General features: G+C 36.6%; 1 protein-coding gene across 2 annotated transcripts in view; it reads right to left on the reverse strand.

Moving 5' to 3' along the window:
* Nucleotides 1–23,745, reverse strand: part of scube3 (signal peptide, CUB domain, EGF-like 3) — a 112,280-nt gene that overhangs the window by 40,290 nt on the left and 48,245 nt on the right. Inside the window, exons 5-7 of one of the 2 annotated variants that reach the window (XM_051880598.1) lie at nt 12,654–12,800; nt 10,361–10,477; nt 869–919 (exon numbers count right to left, since the gene is read on the reverse strand). In XM_051880598.1, the coding sequence (XP_051736558.1) occupies nt 869–919; nt 10,361–10,477; nt 12,654–12,800 (315 nt within the window). The remainder of the gene's footprint in view (nt 1–868; nt 920–10,360; nt 10,478–12,653; nt 12,801–23,745) is intronic. The other variant, XM_051880599.1, reaches the window with a different exon arrangement.

Below are 23,745 nucleotides of genomic sequence, written 5' to 3' on the forward strand. Positions count from 1 at the left end.
AAAGTGTGCAAACCCAAAACAAAACGCTTTCACAGTTTGAAGTCATGCATGATGCACTTTGTACAGTGATGTGTTATAGCAAGTCCAATTGAATTCCATTAGAAGAAAAATATGTATTCTAATGTAATATATGTATATGTGTTCTCTAAATATCAAAGCTCTGCAGAATAAAGGCCCATTCACACCAAGAATGATAACTATAATAATAACGATAATGGCAGAGATGAACGATACCATTGGAATCGATTTTTTTCCCCAGCTGATGAACAATAAAAACATTGACGGCCAATCAGAATCCATCCTGCTTGAAAGAAGCAGCACGTGCTTATAATAAACAGAACTATCATGCATTGGTGTGTATGCTAACATAGTTATCACTATAGTCATCGTTCATGGCGTGAACGGGCCTTAACTCTGTTTTCATTCAGTGTAAGCAACAAAGTAGGAAGTACTTTGACGTGTTACAGCAAGTCCAATTGAATTCCATTAAAATAATTAATCCTATGTCATATTTTGGAAAAATGTGGGCCAAATCTGACCTATTTGTCCCATAATCATAAAGAGTCATAGGAGGCTGCAGCGACTTCATTGTTAAACCCTCATTAGACATGCTTTCTGATTAAAAAATGGGCGGTTCCTAATGAGGAGGTTGCAAGCAAGATTGGTGTCAGGTTTTCATTCAGGCAATTCAAGAGGATAACCATTTTAACATGGGTAAAGTTCATTTTGTTGATCTCCTGATTGCCAGAATGGACCCACAACCCAAGAAATTGGTGCAATAAAGGTTAGTAAGAGTTCCAGCATAACCACACCCACTGTGGAAAGAAGTAGCCAATAGGAATCAAGCTAGAGAAATTGACATATTTACCATTGGGTAACAGCTGTGGCTGCAGTGGCTGCTGTTGGACACTCCTTTCCTCTGCATACACACACACACACATTACAAAAACACTGCTTAGTCTTCCAAGAATGACTTTATAAACTTTATAAAACACCCTGGCCAGTCAAATTTGTGTTTTTAGTAACCCTGGTGCACAAACTGACCCTTTTATGAGGCTGCAAGAGCAATTTACCCTGCAAAAATGATTTTCTTCCTCAGTATTTTTGGCTTGTTTTCCAGTACAAATATCTAAACATTCTTAAATCAAGAAGCATTTACTTGGGAAGGAAAATGACATAAGATATTAAGTCTTGTTTTCGGAAAAATGTATCAAAATTAAGTGACTGCGCTAAAAACATTTCAGAAAAATAAACTTGTTTCCCTTTTGAATTAAGTTTATTTTTCTTACCCCACTGGCATATTTTTTCTTGTTTTAAGCATAAAGTCACTTCAGTTTGAGAGATTTTTCAGAAAATAAGACTATCGTAAGTAATTTTGCTTCTCAAGTAAATGTATCTTGATTTAACAATGTTAAGATATTTGTACTGGGAAACAAGACATTAATACTGAGGAAGAACCAATCCAAGGTTTGCAGGTACTGATTATAGTTGGTTTAAGCTGATTTAGAGCCCCAAAACTCACTTAAACCATCAAACAAGGCCAGTCTGATCAGTGGAAACCTGCTCAGGCTGGTTTCAGATGATGTTTTCAGCACTTGAACCAATTTTGTACACTTTTGTACAGAGAACAACAAGGCCGAGTGTTAGTCTTCTCATGAACCGACAAGACAACACTCTCATGTACAAGAGTGAATCGACACGGAGCAGAGAGCAGTAAACTGCGAAAATGATTTTCTTCCTCAGTATTTTTGTCTGTTTTCCAGTACAGATATCTAAACATTTTCAAAATGACTTAAGATATTAGGCTAAGTCTTGTTAAGAATGTTTAGATATTTGTACTGGAAAACAAGACAGAAATGCTCAGAAAGAAGCACTTTTTGCAGTGTATATGCAGACCGGTTAGTGTGCGTCTGACTACAACCAGACGCTTCATGGTAAACATCCAAAATGAGCAGGAAGGCGTGAATTGATGTCATGCAGAGACAAATTGTGGCAATGATTCCCGCTGCAGTTCATCTAGACATTCGATCACTTACCTGTGCTATGACTTCTCAGTTTAAATCTACAGATAAACAAACTACCAAGTAAACAAAGTCTGTCTGACCAAAAGGCACAGCACTGACCCAGCTAACAAAAATATGTTCTAAGAATGTTTTACTAACGTTATTTTTTTTTAAATAAATTTTGCAGACATTACAGGATTGTTACTTTTTAATGTTCTCTGAATGTTCCGAAACAGGGTAGTAACATTTAAAAAACGTCCAACTAAAATGTTCCATAAACAATGACTCTTTTGAGAACATTATTAAACTATTCCACATTCTATTAACGTTACTGGAAGAACGTTTGTTCATAACTTTGAGAGAACCTTGCCAGAACGTTCTGAGAACGTTCCCTGTTAGCTGGGGAGCTGCTTATGAAACAAACATTTTAAACAATATGATGCCTGGGGATTGTGTGTACCAGCCAGATGTGAGCATCTGTTTCGGATTAGCATCTCTCTCAGGCTAAGAATCTCCACAACCCTTTTGTTTGCTAAGTGTCTTCTGTGGAAATGTTCGTGCAAATCTACTGGCTTATGCTTGTCGTTTGATTGTAGGATCACATGAAGATGCCTCGACCCATGTGGAAAAACACTTAGCGGTTAGCTGTTAGCGTTTTCACATTCTGTTCAGATGTATTAAGAGTAAATTCCACTGGAAAGTGAGCATCACTTACTACTTGTTACTAAGAAAAAGGTGCAAAGCATGTGTACAGCCTACAAGAAGACATACGACTGTTAAGATTGCTGTGGCAGATTCACTATGTCAGGTTGTGTTTTTTAAAGGATAGTTCACTTAAAAATGAAATCCTGTCATCATTTACTCACCCTCATGTCCTTCCAAAGCTTTCATACAATGAAAGAGCCTTTTGACATTCACTGCATTGATAAAAGACAAAAATTGTCTTCAAACTATTTTCTTTTGTGCTCTACAGAAGAAAGAAATTCATAGAGGTTTGGAACAAAATGAGGGTGAGTAAATGATTTTCATTTTTGGGTAAACAACCCATTTAAGTTACACTATCATTCAAAAGTTTAATACAAAATAAACAACAATTTACACGAGCAAGCATAGGTAAGGCTTAGCTTTCCCGTGCCTGCTGCTGCTTCTGATTGTTTTTATTAAGGGAAAAGCTACCCATAACTGCTGGTCTAGAATCAGTTTTCTCTGTAATAATAGCATGTTGGCGAAACAGATTTGGCAAGCGATCCAGTGCGTATCTGTGTTTTGCTCTTGAGACCATCAAAGGTTTCTCTTTACAACATGTTTTACAGCAGTTTGTGAATGTAGATGCTTTAAATGGATAGTTCACCCAAAAATGAAAATAATCCCATAATTTACTCCCCCTTAAGTCATCCTAGGTGTATATGACTTTCTTCTTTTAGTTGAACCAAGTTATAAAAGAAGCCATTGAGTTTATAGTTTATAAAGTTTTAAATATGGATATTTTTCTTACAAAAAACAATCGCTTCACTTTAGAAGGCATTTATTAACCCACTGGAGTTGTATGGATTACTTTTATGATGGATGGATGCATTGGATGGATGGATTTTGGAGCTTCAAAAACTCTATTCAATGCCATTATAAAGTTTGGAAGGGCCAGGATATTTTTTAATATAACTCCGGTTGTGTTCGTCTGAAAGAAGATAGTCATATACATCTAGGATGGCTTGTTATGGGATAACTTTCATTTTTGAGTGAACTATCCCTCTAATAACTAATCATTTATTGGGAGTGTTTATGTTGGGATGTGTAGCTTGTGGCTAGGTGACATGTAACTTGAAACTATTTCATGGAAATTTCATGTACGTACTGAAAAAATCTGTGTATACTTTTACCTGCGGGCTTTTGCGGGCGGGTGCGGGACAAAACATGAATGCAGCAGGTGGGAGCAGGAGAAGGTAACATATTTTTGCGGGAGTGGGACAGAAGCGGGCAGAAGCGGTACTGAAAAATCCGTCCCATGCAGTTCTCTACTTGTAGGTACGAGAAGAACTGATGGTTCTTAAATCCCAAATGTGACCCTGGACCACAAAACTAGTCTTAAGTCGCACGAGTATATTTGTAGCAATAGCCAACAATACATCGTATGGGTCAAAATTATCGATTTTTCTTTTATGCCAAAAATCATTAGGATATTAAGTAAAGATCATGTTTCATGAAGATATTTTGTAAATTTCCTACCGTAAATATCTAAAAAAAATATTTTTGTAAGTGGATATGCATTGCTAAGGACTTCATTTGGACAACTTTAAAGGTGATTTTCTCAATATTTAGATTTTTTTGCACCCTCAGATTCCAGATTTTCAAATAGTTGTATCTCGGCCAAATATTGTCCTATCCTAACAAACCATACATGGAAAGCTTATTTATTCAACTTTCAGGTGATGTATAAATCTCAATTTAAAAAAATTGACCTCAAGTTTCAAAACAATTGACCGTTCGCAAAGACCCGCCCCCTTTAGTTACTGTTGCTACATCGGACATGCCATGCCGCTATTACGTCACACATCATTTGAAAAATATGAAAAATGCATCGCGAAGCAAAGAGGACACTGAAACGCGTCGACAGATAAGACAGAGTAGGACACTTTTGATATGTCAAATTTTGTCATTTTTAAAGAAATTTAAACAATAATACCGTTTTGTGGATCTTAATGTGTCGTGACAGATCGCTGCAGCGCCTCAGTTCAAGCCGCTCGTGAACTGATCATCTCTTCCTACTAGTTCATTTATAGTATCAAATAAACATGAATGAACATCAGAAGGAATATTGTTTCAACCACGGAAAGACATCAGTACACATCATTTTTCAAGTTCAAATCCACTGATCTAATCTACTAACTGCTTTGTCTGACAAAATGGCAGAAGCGGCGTTATGACTGGTTAGATCGCCTGTCAATCAAACTCCCTGTGAAGGGTCAATTGCCATTCAGGATCATATGATCATAAACAGAAAATTACTATAAAAATGATACAGATGCTGTAACTACAAAGAGCATCTTTATCCATTGATGACTATTCAAAAATAGTCATGTATTCTATACATAGTCAATAAATAAATAGTCAATTTATTTCATAATATAATATAGTCAATGTTTTACCAGTGCCCAAATTTGTCACCACTTTGGAGAGTCGCTAACCGGACTGTGTACAACTGCAACTGCCATTGAGATGAATGGGAATGCTAACACATTTCTCTCTTCAGGTATTATCTGTCAATAAACACGGATAGTGTTTGTTTTATTGCTATCCCATCTGCTCACTGTGCGGTTTCAAATCGAACCCCTTTGCTAAACCTGCCAAAGCAAAACTTCGGTGACAGATTGTGAAGGATGGAAGTGCAAAAGTAATCAGAGCGGCTGAAATCCATCACTTCTGAAGAAAAGCAGTCAATGAGGATGAAGAGAGAGGGGTTAGAGAATAGATGAAGCAGCTCAAGGAACACAAAAAGCCACCCAGTGAGATCAGAGTGATTGATTTTACTCTACCAGTGTGCCATTTCAAGATTAAAGTCCCAGAACTATTGCGCAGAGGCCCGAATCAAAGGATGTTAGGTTAAAAATGACAAGAGATAACTTAGAAGCTATTTTAAGCAAAATTGTTAACACCTGTTCATAAGGATCCATATCGTATTAATGAGGTCTGACTAACAAAAATACAGGCGATCCGATGCACTGATGCAAACGCTGAGCTATTTCTGCGAGGCTGTCTGAGCAAATCCAACCAGAGATGCTGAAGTGTTGGTCAGGCTCCAGTCACTGACCAAATCACTGCAATGGCATCTGAAAATGTCTTTAACACATGCTACGTCTGCTCCTCTGAACCATTTTATTCTTAATATGTTGTAAACAAAGTGAGGGGGGGATGGCAAGACTTGAAAAGAATGAAAAATGAAAGCTTGTGCTGAATGTTTCTTCGACTAGGACACTTTTGGCCGTGTGGATGTTTAGAAAATAAACTCCCTTAAAAAACACTGACCAGTTTAAGTCATTTGTCAACTTACAATTGCCAACAGTGGAAGAATTATGTTATTTTATTCATTTACTGATTTATTTTTTCATTTTTATTCTGAACCAACAAATTTTATTCCCACCGCATCATTTTTTAAAGTTCCCCTATGGGGAAAATCAAGTTTTTAATGTTGTTTATATCTGTCTATGTGGTGTTTTTAATATGCTTTAAGACAAACCATGTTCAAATTCATAAGTCAACACCATTTCTGAGTATTTTCTCTTTAAAACTGCAGTGATCTCTAGACAGTCTCAAAAACACGGTTTGAAATCACTGGTGTTTCTGACATCACAAACTACCTTGTAACCAATCACGTCAACGTGGGGTGGGCTTTAGCATATCATTACTATGCTCTGAAGCAGGGGAGTCTCAAGAGAAGGTTATCCCTGTTTATTTTTTAGCTATATATCGGGTGTATGATATATATTACGATGTTATGATGAACTATATGCCTTTCTCCACTGACGTTCTAAGTTGTTAAAAACATTTGTAAGGATACTGATTTTCAGAAGACAGCTGTCTCTGAGATGGCAAACGGAAACATGGTTTGTGTAACATTAGCAACACATTATTAGCTGTTTGGTAACGTAGTCAAGCAAAAGGCTAATCATATTACCGTTATGTGTCTGACGTTGTAAAGAGCGATACTATTGTGCAGCGTTTACCTCAGTAAGTTGTCCAAGTGGATCTCTGAGCTGGTGCGAGAGAGTGGAGGCGGGGCTAATTAGCATATTCATGGTTCCGCATATACTAAATGAAGCAAGGGTGTCGAGTTACATTCAAGCTATTTTAAGGCATAAAGAAAAAACTTTTAAATATGTCATTTTGGAGATCATAAATGAGTATTAAGGGATACAATTATTGACTAGAGGGGGACTTTAAAATAAAATGCCTAACTCCTTTTGTTTCTTTGCATAATTTTATGCCAATTAAACACACACACACTGTTCTTTTGAATGTTCTATTCATCAAAGAATCCTAAAAAAAATAAAAATGTCACAGTTTCCACAAAAATATGAAGCAGCACAACTGTTTTCAACATTTATAATAATCAGAAATGATTCTTGAGCATCAAATCAGCATATTAGAATGATTTCTGAAGGATCATGTGACACTGAAGCTGAAAATTCAGCTTTGATCACAGGAATAAATTACATTTTACTATATATTCACATAGAAAACAGTTCTTTTAAATTGAAATAATATTTTACAATATTACTGTTTTTTCTGTATTTTTGATCAAATAAATGCCGCCGTGGTGAGCAGAAGAGACTTCTTTCAAGAGCATTAAAAATCTTACCGACCTCAAACTTCTGAACAGTACATTTTACTATTGTGTTTGAAAAGTAGCAAATAAATGCACAATAAAGGCACAGTAAAAAAGTTTCCACAAAAGTTTAAATGTGACTTTGATAGCACAAAAAGTGTATAAAAATCGACCGCCAAGACATAAAAGTGCCTGTCGTTGAAGAAACATCCATCTACCCTCTCTTCTCACCTTCTCTTATCATGCCAACAGTTACCATCTCCTCAGGGGATTGTGGGTAGGCCACATCAATTACTCTGTGACTCCAGCCCATCGCTCAACAGGGGCTCATTAATAAGTTCAGCTTGTTTTATTGTGGCTTTCTGGCCTATTAGAGCTTGTGAGAGAGCGACCTAGCCGGCAGCGGCAGCGACCGCAACCCAGCCTTCGGCTGCCGCGCTCCATCTGGATTCCTGTGGGGGAAATGTGCGACCCTGACAGATTCACCGCACCCCTCTGGCCTCTGTGGCCTGCGCTTTACTCTTTCAGTTTTGTCTTCGGGGCCCGTCAGACAAGCCAGACATCTCATTTGCGGAGCTGCTGGCAGGTTTTGGGGAACAGAGGGGTAATAATAGGGCGTCTGAGTGAGACCTTGACATAAGAGCTGGATCCAGTCGGGGAGAGAGTGCAAAAAAACGCATCAGAAGCCAGACTAACCACCGTTCAGTCGGGAAACAAGGTCCCTGATATTTAGGCTGCTGAAATTGTGCTTTTAATGGTCTGTCTTCAAGAGTGTGTATGTTTGTTTCTATTTGGATATGGCCGCTAAGAGGAGACTGCAGGCCGGTTGCTAACTTAAGGATTCATAATGCCATCCTGAAGTCTGCGGGTCCGCTTGTTTTATGACTTTTCCAGCTGTTACGGCCAACGCTCCCATGGTCCATTTTCAGCTTCAGCTTACGCAAACACAGATAAAAAGTGTCTTTTCATATGAGCATCAGTTTCTGTCACTGACTAGCCGTAATAATGGCTTCAAGGCGATCGAATTCAATGTTAATAAACAACAAAGTATTAAATATTCAATTTTTTGTAAAAAAAAAAAAAAATTGTAGGTGATTCTCAAAAACAAATATCTAGATCATGTAGAAAAATAGAAAAAAATAATTAATTTGCAAAATTATTATTATTATCATTATTTAGTGCTGTCATACAATTAATCGTGATTAATCGCATCCAAAATAAAAGTCTGTGTTTACATAATATAAGTGTGTGTACTGTGTATAATTATTATGTATATATAAACACACACACATGCATGTATACATTTAACAAAAATATATTATATTTATATTTATATATAATATATATACATATATACATGTATGTGTGTGTATTTATATATATATATATACACATAATAAATATACACAGTACACACATATTATGTTTAACAAAAATATATTATATTTATATATATTAAATATTTATATGTATATATAATATAAATTATATATATATATATACACACACACACATATATAAATGTAAATATTTCTTAAATATATACATGTATGTGTGTGTATTTATATATATACATAATAAATATACACAGTACACACACTTATATTATGTAAAACTTTTATTTTGGATGCGATTAATCGTGATTAATCGTTTGACAGCACTAGTATAAATTATGCTGAAAAATTAGCACAAAAATCATAACGGATCTAAAAACATTAAAAACTAATTTATATACCATAATAATAATAATAATAATAAAATCTTCATCAGTACTACTGCAATTATTATTACTATTATTATTATTATTATATTTTTAGCTGTCAAGAAATGTATGAGCGTGACATACTTTAACTCAAAATCTATATTTTATTTTGGGGGATTTGGGGTAATTTTTCATAAAAAATGTTCTACTCTCTGAATAAAAAAATACACAAATACACACAATACACAAAATTATTTGTTCTGGCACAGAGATTTTAAATGACGTTAATCAGGCTCGGCGTAAACAGCTGTAAGTCTGCTGTGGATAGCTAGTCCTTCAGGAATCAGAGGTCTGCTGTGATTGGTTGCAGTAATACAAAGCAAAGCTGTGATTGGTTAAAGAGGTGCACAGAACAGCTGATTGACTCAGACATACACACACTTACTATTCAGGTCATAAAACTGCTGTGTGTAATGTTTTTTTGGACGTTAAAATACTAAAATAATGCTAATTATGCTGACACAACTATAAGAAAACCAGCTTTTTTTTGCAAATTCGTTTGGTGATGCTAAAGGCTCATAAATTACACACTGCAGCTTTAAACAGCATTAAGACCAAACGGTGCTCTTTAAGAACGTGAAAAGTCGGAAGGGAAATGTGATCAAGCAAGCAAGGTTAAACAGAAAAAAAGACGAATAGAGCAGGAAGGCACATAACTCTTCACATTCAGTGATCTTGATTTCCTAAGTTTGATATATTGTCAAATACATCAAGTTTATACCTCAAGCGCAAGTGTCTTTTTGCGCTCAACTTTCTGTTTATGGCTCCCACGATGCCTGTAAATCCTCATCCATGACTAGACTAATGGAAACACTAACATATGTATGTAAATGAAGCGTAACTAAAGGACAATGTGCTCACTGTAAAACACTTGAGATGCAGAGAAGAGCCCATTTCTCACTGTATGTTGAGTGAAACTCTGAGATTTGGTTCCACCGCATAAAATCAAGCCAAACTCTGGACTTGACAGAACATTAAGTTTAGAGTTTCCATTAGAAGTCACTTAAGCCAATGTCTGTGCTTTAACAGTGTCTGGAGCTCACTAAGACTATTCTAAAGTCAACGTGTGTAAATTAAATAAGTTCTTCATAATCGTTCAACAAATCTAATAATGTCTAAAACTCTCTTCCTTTAGGTTGACGTCAGCAATCGCCCTTATTTTCCCATCAACTCTCATAGGAACAACTTTTTCCCAGTCCAGATGATTTAGTGTGATTAAACTGGTCTTTAGTGTAGGTAAAGCACCGGGTCAGGTGGAGTCGTGTGTTGACTGACCTACACAGGTCTTCCCATCAGAGTGAAGCGCAAACTTCATGTGACACGAACATCTGGGCCCGTGGTCCATCTCCTCACAGATGTGCTGACAGCCGCCGTTACCGTAGTTACACGTCACTAAACAGGAACAACAACATGAGAGATTAGAGATCACTAACTTTTAATTGTTGACATCTATCAACCCAACCATCTCTCCAACCATCAATCCATCTCCATCTATCGTTCCATCCATCCATCCATCCATCCATCAATATATCCTTTCATCCATCAATCCATCTCCATCCATCCATCCATCTCCATATATTGTTCCATCCATCCATCCATCCATCCATCCTTTCATCCATCCATCCATCCATCTCCATTTATTGTTCCATCCATCCATCCATCATCCATCTATCCTTTCATCCATCCATCCATCCATCCATCCATCCATCTCTATCAATCCATCTCCATATATTGTTCCATCCATCCATCCATCTATCCTTTCATCCATCTCTATCAATCCATCTCCATCTATTGAACCATCCATCCATCCATCCATCCATCTCTATCTATTGTTCCATCCATCCATCCATCCATCCTTTCATCCATCCATCCATCCATCCATCCATCCATCTCTATCTATTGTTCCATCCATCCATCCATCCATCATCCATCTATCCTTTCATCCATCCATCCATCCATCCATCCATCCATCCATCCATCTCTATCAATCCATCTCCATCTATTGTTCCATCCATCCATCCATCTATCCTTTCATCCATCCATCCATCCATCCATCCATCTCTATCAATCCATCTCCATCCATTGTTCCATCCATCCTTTCATCTATTTCTATCCATCCATCTCTATCTATTGTTCCATCCATCCATCCATCCTTTCACCCATCTCTATCAATCCATCTCCATCTATTGTTCCATCCATCTATATTTTCATCCATCATCCATCCATCCATCCATCTATCCTTTCATCCATTCATCCATCCATCCATCTCTATCAATCCATCTCCATCTATTGTTCCATCCATCCATCCATCTCTATCTATTGTTCCATCCATCCATCCATCCTTTCATCCATCTCTATCAATCCATCTCCATCTATTGTTCCATCCATCCATCCATCTCTATCTATTGTTCCATCCATCCATCCATCCATCCTTTCATCCATCTCTATCAATCCATCTCCATCTATTGTTCCATCCATCCATCCATCCATCCATCCATCCATCTCTATCTATTGTTCCATCCATCCATCCATCCATCCTTTCATCCATCTCTATCAATCCATCTCCATCTATTGTTCCATCCATCTATCCTTTCATCCATCATCCATCCATCCATCTATCCTTTCATCCATTCATCCATCCATCCATCTCTATCAATCCATCTCCATCTATTGTTCCATCCATCTATCCTTTCATCCATTCATCCATCCATCCATCTCTATCAATCCATCTCCATCTATTGTTCCATCCATCCATCCATCCATCCATCCATCCATCCATCCATCTCTATCAATCCATCTCCATCTATTGTTCCATCCATCTATCCTTTCATCCATCATCCATCCATCCATCCATCTATCCTTTCATCCATTCATCCATCCATCCATCTCTATCAATCCATCTCCATCTATTGTTCCATCCATCCATCCATCCATCCATCCATCCATCTCTATCTATTGTTCCATCCATCCATCCATCCATCCATCCATCCATCCTTTCATCCATCTCTATCAATCCATCTCCATCTATTGTTCCATCCATCCATCCATCCATCCATCTCTATCTATTGTTCCATCCATCCATCCATCCATCCTTTCATCCATCTCTATCAATCCATCTCCATCTATTGTTCCATCCATCTATCCTTTCATCCATCATCCATCCATCCATCCATCCATCCATCCCTATCTATTGTTCCATCCATCCATCCATTCATCCATCCATCTATCCTTTCATCCATCCATCCATCCATCCATCCATCTCTATCTATCAATCCATCTCCATCTATTGTTCCGTCTATCCATCCATCCAACAATCCATCTATCCTTTCATCCATCCATCCATCCATTCATCTCCATCTCTCAATCCATCTCCATCTATCGTTCCATCATCCATCCATCCATCAATCTATTAATCCATCTCCATCTATCGTTCCATCCATCCATCCATCCATCCATCCATCCATCCATCCATCTCCATCTATCAATCCATCTCCATCTATCGTTCATCCATCCATCCATCCATCCATCCATCATCTATCTATCCCTGACAAACAGTGACTGTACTCACGTTTACAGTCTCGGTTGTTCTTGGTGAGCTGAAATCCCGGTCTGCACTCACAGGCGATGGTTCCTTTAGGCGTCTCTCTGCAAATGTGGGCACAGCCGTGATTTTTATCCATGCAGGTGGGTGCTTCTTTAGTTCCATTAAAACGCACTGCAGAACATAAAGAAAGGAGAAAGAAAGCATGATTACTTTACAGAAGAGAGATGTCTGATATGTTTACAATATCATGCAATAAATCCCTTTATAATTCTTTGATTCTAGTTTTGTCACGTTGCTCCAGATAGCTCCACCCACAGTGAAATCTCATTGGGCAAAGTTTCAAGTCGGTAAGATTTTTTAATGTTTTTGAAAGAAGTCTCAATTCTGGTTAGGAAACAGTTTGATTACTGATGCATGACAAACACTTAAATTACTCTCAGGAAAAGCAGCTTAGGGATTTCCTTCAGTTTACCCACAAATCTGAACCCAAACACACATATAGTATACCAGCACACCTGTGAACATATACTAACATGTACACAAGTTTGTGTTTGTGTTTGTTTTCCAATGTATTCCAAGAATTTGCATACACCATTGTATCACTATACTCCTTCAAGCAAATTCGGTTTGAAGCATACACAGGATTTCTAGCTCTGTTTCAAATCATCATGAAAGGAAAGATGCGATAGTCTTTTCTTCTCTATTGTGACGTATATCAGAGTGAAACGACTCCTAAAACAAGAACAAATGTAGGGTGGGGCTTGATTTTGTACATGGGGAATTGATTTGATGGTTGTGGTTTGCTATTGGTGGATCTCATGTGAGTGACAAGTTGCTCGCCTTTGTCATCAGAGAAGAGATGTCACTGCAAGAAGGAGGGGAAGTTATTTTGATTCAAGATTATGAGGGACACATGAAAAAATGTGCATGGATAGATAATTTATAATAAATACTGCAATATTTCATAATAAATAAAAAGAAACTTAATTTTTGATTTCATTATGAGCATTTGGACGTCTGGTTCGGCTTGTATCAGCCGTTCAGAACCAGAGGAACCGGTTGAGTGTTGCTTTTCTTTGACTGACCCCAGATCAGAATCATGCTCATCAGTGTTTGAACAGTAAGAGGAGAATGAAAGCACCCCACTGACTTCAGACCCCAGGATGCATCTGTGTCAACAGACCCGTGGCACCCTGGGAAAGCAGCAGAAAGAGCCACGAGGAGCTGAAGAGAATGTCTATACCCAAGGTTATATGAGAAAACAGCTTATATCACATTTATCCAACAGGGGTCAGTTATATATGCAGCCAAACCTTGAGACAAAACCTAAAAACTGAACCTTTACAGTAAAAGCATGAACAGGAAAACATAGCAGTATTCTAAATGCCTTGCAACTGCATACTACTTACTTTTTCGTAAAGTATGTGAAACAAAATGCATTATGCAGTTATACTAGTTTTAACAATAGTATAGATCTGCACGATTAATCTTTAAAAGATCGCGATCTCGATTCAAACACTCACCCACAGTTCGCCTGTGTCTATTAAAACTTTGACAAAATCACACCTAAACGTTCAAATCTGCGCTCGCACTGCCACTTATCCAGAGATAGCAGTTGTCATGTTTAGGCATGAAACAGCTTCACAAACCACTTTTCAACCACACGGTGTTGTTATTTCAAATATTCATATCACAGAAGAACTGGGATAAAAATTTATAATTTGGATATTTGGATAAACACTGATGTCTATGGAAGCAATCAAAATAGAGTAAATCACCTTTTGAAAGTAATTTAACATTTCAAATAACGATTGTATCAATTACATCGTTACGCCAGTAGGTGGCGACAAGTGTCTGTTAAAAACATATTTGTCACTGAATCTTTCATTTAAAAGAATCATTCAAAAAAGCTAATGTATACAGTAATGAAACAATGAAGTATTTATGAGTGAGTCGTTGAATCATTCACTCATTTTAAAAAAAATAATAATTTATTCAGATTAATTAAACATTTTAAATAGACTGCAGCAATTAACATTTTGTCAGAACCTCTAGTAAATTACATGTTATTTTGTTTAGTTGTCTGATCAGAATCTTTGGAGAATCGTGATCTCTGTTTGAAACCAAAAAAATCGTGATTCTCAGTTCATCCAGAATCGTGCAGCTCTACAGTAGTATGATTGTACATTGTTGTCACATGACCTCATCACGCGCATGTGTAATTATGTGAGTGGCATCCAATTTAGTGTTGTTATTCTTAACTAAATGTAAACCTATTTAAAAGTAATTTTCGTTAATTGAAATAAAGCTAAAATAAAATTTAAAGTAAATATTAGATGAAAAAATTAAACTTAATTTTTTTTTTTTTAAATGTTGCCTTGGCAACTAACTAAAAATAAAATAATAATAAAATAAGTTGTATTTTATTGTACTCCACATTTCGGTAATGTATTCCATGCATACAAAAAATTGCACAATAATACAGTAAGAAGACCAAAGCCTATACTTTTTACGCGTACGCGAGGGTCAGCGTACAGTGCGTGTGATGTGAATTTCATCATCAGAATAGTATGCACGGATTGTATGCGCAACGCCGGATTTTTGTAACCACATGTACTTTATGCACGCAGGTCGCACATGCGCATTTAATTTTTTTGCAGTAATTATTTTATCCATAAGGTGGCAACCGTGCCCTGGGGGCGTCGATTCACAAGGTACTGTAGTCAAAGAAAAACTGCATAAACAGAACAGACCGGAATGCATGCAAGCTATAGTGACAATGGAGGCCTACATAGACGACAGATTGTGCCAAGAGGTTAGAAAGTACCCTCATTTGTACAACTTTAGCATGAAAGAATACATATATATTTACATGGGTTGTAACTCGTGGCAAGAGATTGCTCAAAACTGCGCATGCCTGTGTATGTGTACGAGTCAAATGAAGTATACTTTGCAAGACTGTGCGTTCGACTGTGAAACGAAGTATACCCAGGGCTTAAGGTAACATGCTATTCCCAACACAGCCAATAAATGTACATTTTAAATGTGCATATCTGCTAATTGCTTATTCAGTCAACTTTTAGGAGTAACTAGTGTGCTGTTCCAAGCACAGCCCATCTCTTAACATGTTTGGTCAGTCAAAATGCTGCTAATAAAATGTAGCAGCTTAGGCCTCAAATAACAAACACAGAGAGCAGAAATACACTTTTAAAGACACACACACACACACACACACACACGTAGGCCCTGAGGCCAGTATTTTAGCAGCTTTACAGGAAACCTTTCCCCTCCACACATGAAAACCGCTGACAAATGTGGACAGAGGGGCGACAGGACTGAATGTTTTGGTTTCAATTGGTAATTCACAACCTTTCACATCTGCCGACATCACTTTGATTAATTAGAACCTTTTGTTTTCCATTTCTTTTGCCAGAAAACAAAATCGGACCATTTTTTATTCTCGCGCTCCTGGGAACTGATGTCTGAGGAACTTTCCAATTTCTCTAATTCATTCTCTGGGTCTAAATCTGCCCTGTTCTGCGGCAGTGAATGATAATGTTTCGCTGAGCGTTTGAACGTCATCCCCCAACAAAATTTGAGCTTTGAGAATAAACGGCTCAGGCTCGTTGTGCCGCATACTTGCACGATTCCTTGAAAAACAAACAGATGGAGAAACTTCTTTTGTTGGTAAACCACCGACTCCATACTCCATACAACCAATAACGGGACAATATGAATGACATGCATTTTTTGTTTGCATTGCAATGTACCTTGTACATAAGTTTGTGATGTGTGATGTCATGAATTTGCAAAGCCTTTGCTCATAAATATTAATTAGTTTATGCACAAATGATTTAAAATGATCTTGTACTACTTTTATGAATAAAAATCAGGCAAAAATGACAGCTGCTTCTAACATTTTTCAGTTCTGAGCTCAAATACACTACTTTTCAAAAGTTTGGGGTAAATAGGATATTTTTCTCTGAAAGAAATTAATACTTTAATTCAACAAGGATGCATTGCACTGATCAAAAGTGACGGTGAAGACATTTATAATTTTCTATTTTTATTTTATTTTAGTTCTTTTGAACTTTCTATTCAGCGAATAATCCTTAAAAAATGTTGTTTCCATTTTCAACAATGATGATGATGATGATGATAAATGTTTTATTTTTGATCAAATAAATGCAGCCAAGATTTACCAACCCCAAACTTTTAAACAGTAGCGTACATGTTTTCACTGTTTACTGTGCACACTTTCCTGCTACCTAGCAATCTTATAAAACCACCTTTTCATGACTAGATCTTCCACGCTTTTCATCTTCCACAGAGTCATGCAAAAGGCCTTTATGAGAGAAAGAAGGTTTGGAAAAAGGTGTGCAGGTCACTTTATGTAGACCTCAAAAAATGAGACGTAAATCATGCAAGTTCAAAAACAGTCGAGAGAGAGAGGAGAGTCATATCACTTACCGAGGGTCTAAGACCTCGTCAACTACATCAGGAGAGCCTCTACAGACCCATTCATCACGGCCGGGTCAGGTTCAGGTGGGACCGGGCCCGAACACTCTCAAAAGAGCAGTAAAATTCTCAAGTGCTGATACAATGAGCCTTTTTTTCCATGCCGAGGTGCAGCCCACCCTCTGAGGTCGCCCTGTAACTCCCTGACGAATTCCTGCCGTTTTTATCATTACGAGCGTTATTCTAATCTCTCCCGAGACTCCCGGCTTAAGAAAAATGGAGTTGAATGATCGGAAATAGGCAGAAATTCACACAAGCGTTCGGAAAAAACGATGGGAAAGCCATTTGAAGGGAATAAAAAGTGGCCGATTAGGGTCTGCAGCCTGTTAAAACAAATACAAGCCTGTTAAACGTGTCTATACGTGGAGGGGGGGGGAGTGAAATATGCCGAGACACTTTATTGAGTGACGGCCAGGGATGCGAGCTTGAGAAATCTTCCAAATGTACAAGATTTCACAGTAGAGCACTGAAAAACTGCATTTAATTCAATTTTCTAGATCAAACAGTCACAATGCACTCACTCTGAAGGCTTTTCACGGATAATTATAGAAAATCAAAGGCTCTAGAATGTTGCATCTTGCGTCATGATAGAATTACCGTAATTATGAGACTTTGCAAAGACTTGAAGAACAAAGAAAGTGCAACAGATAATGAAATGACACATTAAACTTGAACTGTTGAAGCCATGTGGGAATACACTCTAAAAAATGCTGTAAAAAAGTTGGGTTGAAAATGGACAAACCCAGCGGTTGGGTTAAATGCTTGACTAACATGCTGAGCAGTTTTATTTAACCCAACTATTGTTTAAAAATCACTATATGGCTGGCTTAAAATGAACCCAAAAAAAGTTGGAAATTAAAAATCAGACACATAATTACTAGAGGCAACAATAATAATCAACAGGTGTACATTTATTAAGTAAGCATTGTGCCTACAACCCCTTCAGCCGTGACTTATTCACGATACAGCACTAGCCTCGAGTGCCTTATTGCTTTTATAAAACGGTTACCACACAATACAAATATTAAAGCCAGAAATATGTATCAATGCAACTTTCATGAAGTAAACTTTCTCTAAAAGCCTTCCTTCCGCCGGAAAAAATAGTCCCTGACCGTGAACAGCAACAGAAGTTACATTATTACGGCATTAGATGGCGGCAAAGACTGTCTTTATGAGTGTGTCAGTCAGTAGCTAAGACTTTTACATTGAAAAGACTGAATTGTTGTGAACACGGAACAAGACACAACTGACAAATGCTTCGACTAGCGCTGTCAGTCACGGAAAACCCCTTAACTGTTAAAAGGACAAGATAATACATCAGACTTTTAAACAGATTTTTTATTACAAACATAGGAGTGACCTGAAGGAAAATGCTAAATCTGAATACAGGTAATAAACTTGCTCACTCGATCTCTTTCTCACAACACTCTTCTACATAATACAGTAAGCTTCAATGAACAATATCAATTGAGAACATACAGTTTACGTTGCCAAGAGTGGTTGCTGACGGTGTTGTGTAGTGATACACAGAACTGTTGAGTGAAGCGGTCATAACCGTGTTTTATCAGGGACAGGAAATAACCGTTTTAATAATAAACAATTTAATAAATGTTTATTGTTTAATTATTATTCATTGTTCAATGTTCATTTATTAAACATTTTAATAAATGTTGATTTCCAACATACTTTGGGTTCATTTCAAGCAAGCAATACGGTCATTTTTAAAACAACAGTTGAGTTAAATAATACTACCCAGCAGGTTGGGCAAACATTTAACCTAACTGCTGTGTTAAAACAACCCAATTGCTGAGTTTGTCCATTTTCAACCCAACTTGGGTTGTTTTTAACCCAGCATTTTTTAGAGTGTGGCTTTTTTCTTTTAACTGATCTCTAAACAGCTCAGTTCTTCCCTTTGGAAACTGCAATATATTACCTGGAGCCTAAGGCATATTTTCTTCTTGCAAAGAAAAGAGTAAAAATTCCACTGTAATATCAAAGCTATCTCTTAAGGAACTCTCAGATCCAGGTCTCAGATCGGCTTGCCAACAATAACAGCGATCTGACATGAAGGACGCTCTCTGACGTCCTTGTATTCTTGAGTAAGCTTCAGGTTTTTAGCACCTTTCTGGAAGAGTTGGCGCAGTGAAAAGCTGCACTGATTGGTCGTTGGCTGATGTGTAAACACGACTCTTCTCAAGTCCCCTGAACCATATATAGTTCATTTACAGACATGCTTTTTCCCACAAGCCAAACAACAAACCTGCGGAGTGTTTTGTGTGCGTTGTGTAATACAAAGTTGTTTCCAAACAAACATGAAAGGCCAAATCGAAGTACGCTCAACAGCACAGAAACTGTTTCATGTTCTGATTGACCTATTATGCAGCTAGAACATAAGAAAAGAACAAATAAACATAACATATTAGCAGGTATGAAACAAATATATTCCTCTGTGAAACTTTAGCTGCTGTAGTCTCAGTTCACAGTTTTACAGATGAAGTAATTAACACTACCTGTGAACAGTTAAACCCCAACACTTGCTCCTGAAGCATATAAAATTTAATTTATGGGGTGTATATTGTAAAACGTCAACTATATTGAGGCCAGTCTGCTGCAGTTTCCAAGAATAGAGTACACTGTGGTAACCTGTAACAAGTCTAACAATGCTTTCTGTAGACAAAACTAATTAGATAGATAAACTACTCTGGCATACAACCTTTTATATACAACATTTTTTTACATAAAAAGTGGTAACTGCATGTGTCAAGATCAATCTTTTAATCCTATTAGCAATATTATTGTAAGAAATATTTATATAATCCATACATACAATGTAAAATATAAATATACTATATACAATACTATAATAATACACTATATACTATGCAATACTATAGTATATTTAAAAATAAAAAATTCAAAATATAATTTATATTCTTTTAAATATATATCATTTTAATTCTTTTAAATATTTATATTACTATTATAATCTTTAATATATTTTTATATTTATATATATATATATATATATATATATATATATACACACACACACACACACACATATATATATATATATATATATATATAAAAATACATATATATACATATATATACATAAATACATATATATATATATATATATATATTAAATGTATTACATGTATTTTAGGCTAAATGACGAATTAATGTTCATTTGGAAAACGTTTGAAAACACATTTATTAGGCCTAGCTGACGACAGTCGCTGTAATCAAATGGAAAAGGTTAATGTAGCTGTAAAGGTCAAAATTTGCGCACGGCACGCAGGGGTAAAGCATCTAGCACATGACTTTAGGACAATTAAACAATTCTAATGGACCATTAAACATTTAACAAGTTGATATAAATGCCAATGAGTGGAAACATGGAGACGAAGAGACTGTTATTGGATGGTTTCTGTCTACAAGCAATTCCACAGAAAGCAAGGAGCAAAACAACATTTAGATGAGTGTAATCTATCTGGATAAAAAAAAAATGACAGCAGAAAAGCCTATCCACCATTTAAATTATGTTTGTTCAACAAATACACCAGCAGATCTGATTCTACAAGGACATAACAGAAGAAAACAGATATTTGATTTGCATTTCGGTTTGATTACTCTAAGTTACAGAACTGCATTTAATCAGAAGCCATTCGCTCTTGGCAGAGCTGTATCTCCTCTTCTTTCTAGCCTAAAGCAATGGGCTTTTTCAGTTTGATGAGGTTATGAATCTGAAAAAAAAAATGACTAGGTTTCTGTTTGACACCTCAGGGATCGAGGTAAACTTAGATTTCCAGCATAGAGTTTGACTAACGTTTAGGTCATTGGAGTCCTGCAGGCTTGGTTTAGCACGGAATCCTGGAAATTCTGTGATTACATGTGACAAGCACCTTTGATGCCTATCAATTATGAACTTATTTATATACAGAATGCATTCCAAAAACAATCCTCACATGGTTTCGTAATGATCTGAACTCCAGCCTGCGTCGCTGGAATATTTGCGATTGGAATGACCCGATAAGACATGTTTTCCTCGGAAACACTCACTGGGGTTTTTCTTGAATAGGCAATGTGCAAAAAACATTGCATGTGCATATTAGACATGCTCGATTATGACAAAAAACATAATTGCAATTATTTTGGTCAACAGTGAGATCACAATTATTGACCATAATTGCTCATTTACTTTGGAAATATCATGCATCTATTGTTATATAAGTTATAAAATTAGATAAATAAAGCATAATATATACCATTCAAAAGTCTGGGGTCAGTAGAATCCTGAAAAAAAAAAAATATATAGTATGTTTCTTGTGCAAATAAGCATATTAGAATGATTTCTGAAGGATCATGTGACACTGAAGACTGGAGTAATGATGCTGAAAATTCAGCTTTGATCACAGGAATAAATTACATTTTAAAATATATTCACATAGAAAAGAGTTCAGTCATGACAACTCTAAGTGTTTGACAATGACAATTGGCAATATGACAATGTTGATATGTTTGGACTTGGTGGAATAGATCTGCTACACTGTTGCCTTTATTGCTGCTGCTGCTGTTATTGCTTCTGCTGCTGCTGCTGTTGTTGGCTATTGCTGCTGCTGGTTATTGCTGCTACTGCAGAGCAAGTACGGGACTTGCTACTGCCAATACATACACTACACACTGCTGCTGTACAATATAACATACATGAATTACCCATAGCAGATGGGGAAGGTGGAGGGTTTCTGAAAGCGTGCTGCAACTGCTAAAGCAAGCGCTGTATTTAAAGGTTGAGCAGCGAGCTCATTGACTACTGATACAGCAGGAACCAATCAGCTGTGCCCTATAAAGTATGATGTGATTGCAAGCAGATTGAGTTAAGGACCTGTGCCATCTAGAGTTTCATGACAGAACTTTGTATTTATTATAAATTCTAATGTTTCACAATATTACAGATTTTTCTGTTTTTTTTTTTTTAAACATGTAAAAGGAAATTTCAATCAAAATAATTGAGATTAACCATAGTGCGTTTCCAAAAAATACTGAGAACAGTGAAACATTTAGGGAGTGATGAAAGTGTGTCGCTGTAAAGAAAGGGGTGTACAGGATTTATACCCCAAGACATATCGAGAACATTACTGCAAACCAGACAGTGGCACTATAATAATTTTATCTCGCTTATCTTGTTATCATAATTGTTGGAAACCAAATTCATAATTGAAAATAACATTTGATGAATCGCCAAGTCTAAATCAGATAGAGTCAGTCATGAAGCAGCAAAATTTGCTATATTATATTCATATGACTGGTGCAGAAAATTTCAGTATCAAAAAACACCATTACTTCACTCAGATTTCAAAACGAACTGGTTCACATTTGCTTTTGCATCAATGCCCCTGGTCTTATTGTGCAGAAGTTTTTGTGCAAAAAAAAGTGTCATCATTTGGCAAAATCAAAATATTTTATGGCTCAGGTCCCTTCTTCAATGCAAGTCTGTTGGTTAGATGTCCACCAGGTGAAAATCTTAAGTCATATCGCTAACAATAGTAAAAGTACATCTCTGCTCAACAAGACACATGATTTGAAGAATCATCTGTGTAGCTCAAATGACAAAATATGCGCAAAACTATAATACTATAAGCACCATCAGCACTACTATATCATGGCCAAACATATTCTCTCCTCTCCATTCAAAAACCAATGACTATCTCTTTGTACGCAACAAAACATCACATTACAGAAGTTAAATGTTGCGAATGCAGTTTCATGTTGTAAATGCACAGAATTTTTAATCAATCTGTTAATATGCAACTTAACATCAACATGAAATCACAAAAAGTCTCTCAATTTCTTTAAGTTTATGGAAACGCATCCACTAAACGGAACAATACTACGCGTGTGTGTGTGTGTGTGTGTGTGTGTGTGTGTGTGTGTGCTTATGTAAGCCATACGTCCAGCGAGACCCTCTGAAACAAACGAGACTTTAAGACTAAGGAAGCAGTTTTTTATTACTAAGCAAACATTTCCCAGACCACTGCAACAAAAAAAACAAAAAAAACACATGGGCTGACATTCATGAACTTTAAAAGCTATTTGTACTGTGCAGGTGTGAGAAACTGAGGAAAAAAGCAACAAAACGGGACCTACAGTAAAACTTGTAACCGTGTCTGTGATGCATTATCAACTAAAGCAATCAGAGCTGATAGACCATGACTGTGTGAAACTCTAGTGCTATTATTGTATTGGGCTCAAATTCTGGGTACGGTTTTTATGGAGGGGGTCAAATTGACCCTAATTGGATTCAATACAATTCACCAAAAATCACACTATGAAAGATTAAAAATCAGGTAAAAACATGAATACTTATTCTCATACATTACAAACAATAAACATGTGAACATACACTACTGTTCAAAAGTCTTTTTTCAACTCTCGCCGTCTGGAAAAAAATGGCAAGTGCTCCCATTGAAAACGACTGAAAAAATACACTGGCTTTAGGAAAAAGCTTTTTGCTGGACATAGTCAGAAAGTCACAAAACTGTGATAAAAGCCATCATAGGTAATAAGTACTTGAGACAAATCAAAAATCGACATG

Source organism: Ctenopharyngodon idella, chromosome 22 (genome assembly GCF_019924925.1).
Source record: "Ctenopharyngodon idella isolate HZGC_01 chromosome 22, HZGC01, whole genome shotgun sequence".
NCBI classification, from domain to species: domain Eukaryota; kingdom Metazoa; phylum Chordata; class Actinopteri; order Cypriniformes; family Xenocyprididae; genus Ctenopharyngodon; species Ctenopharyngodon idella.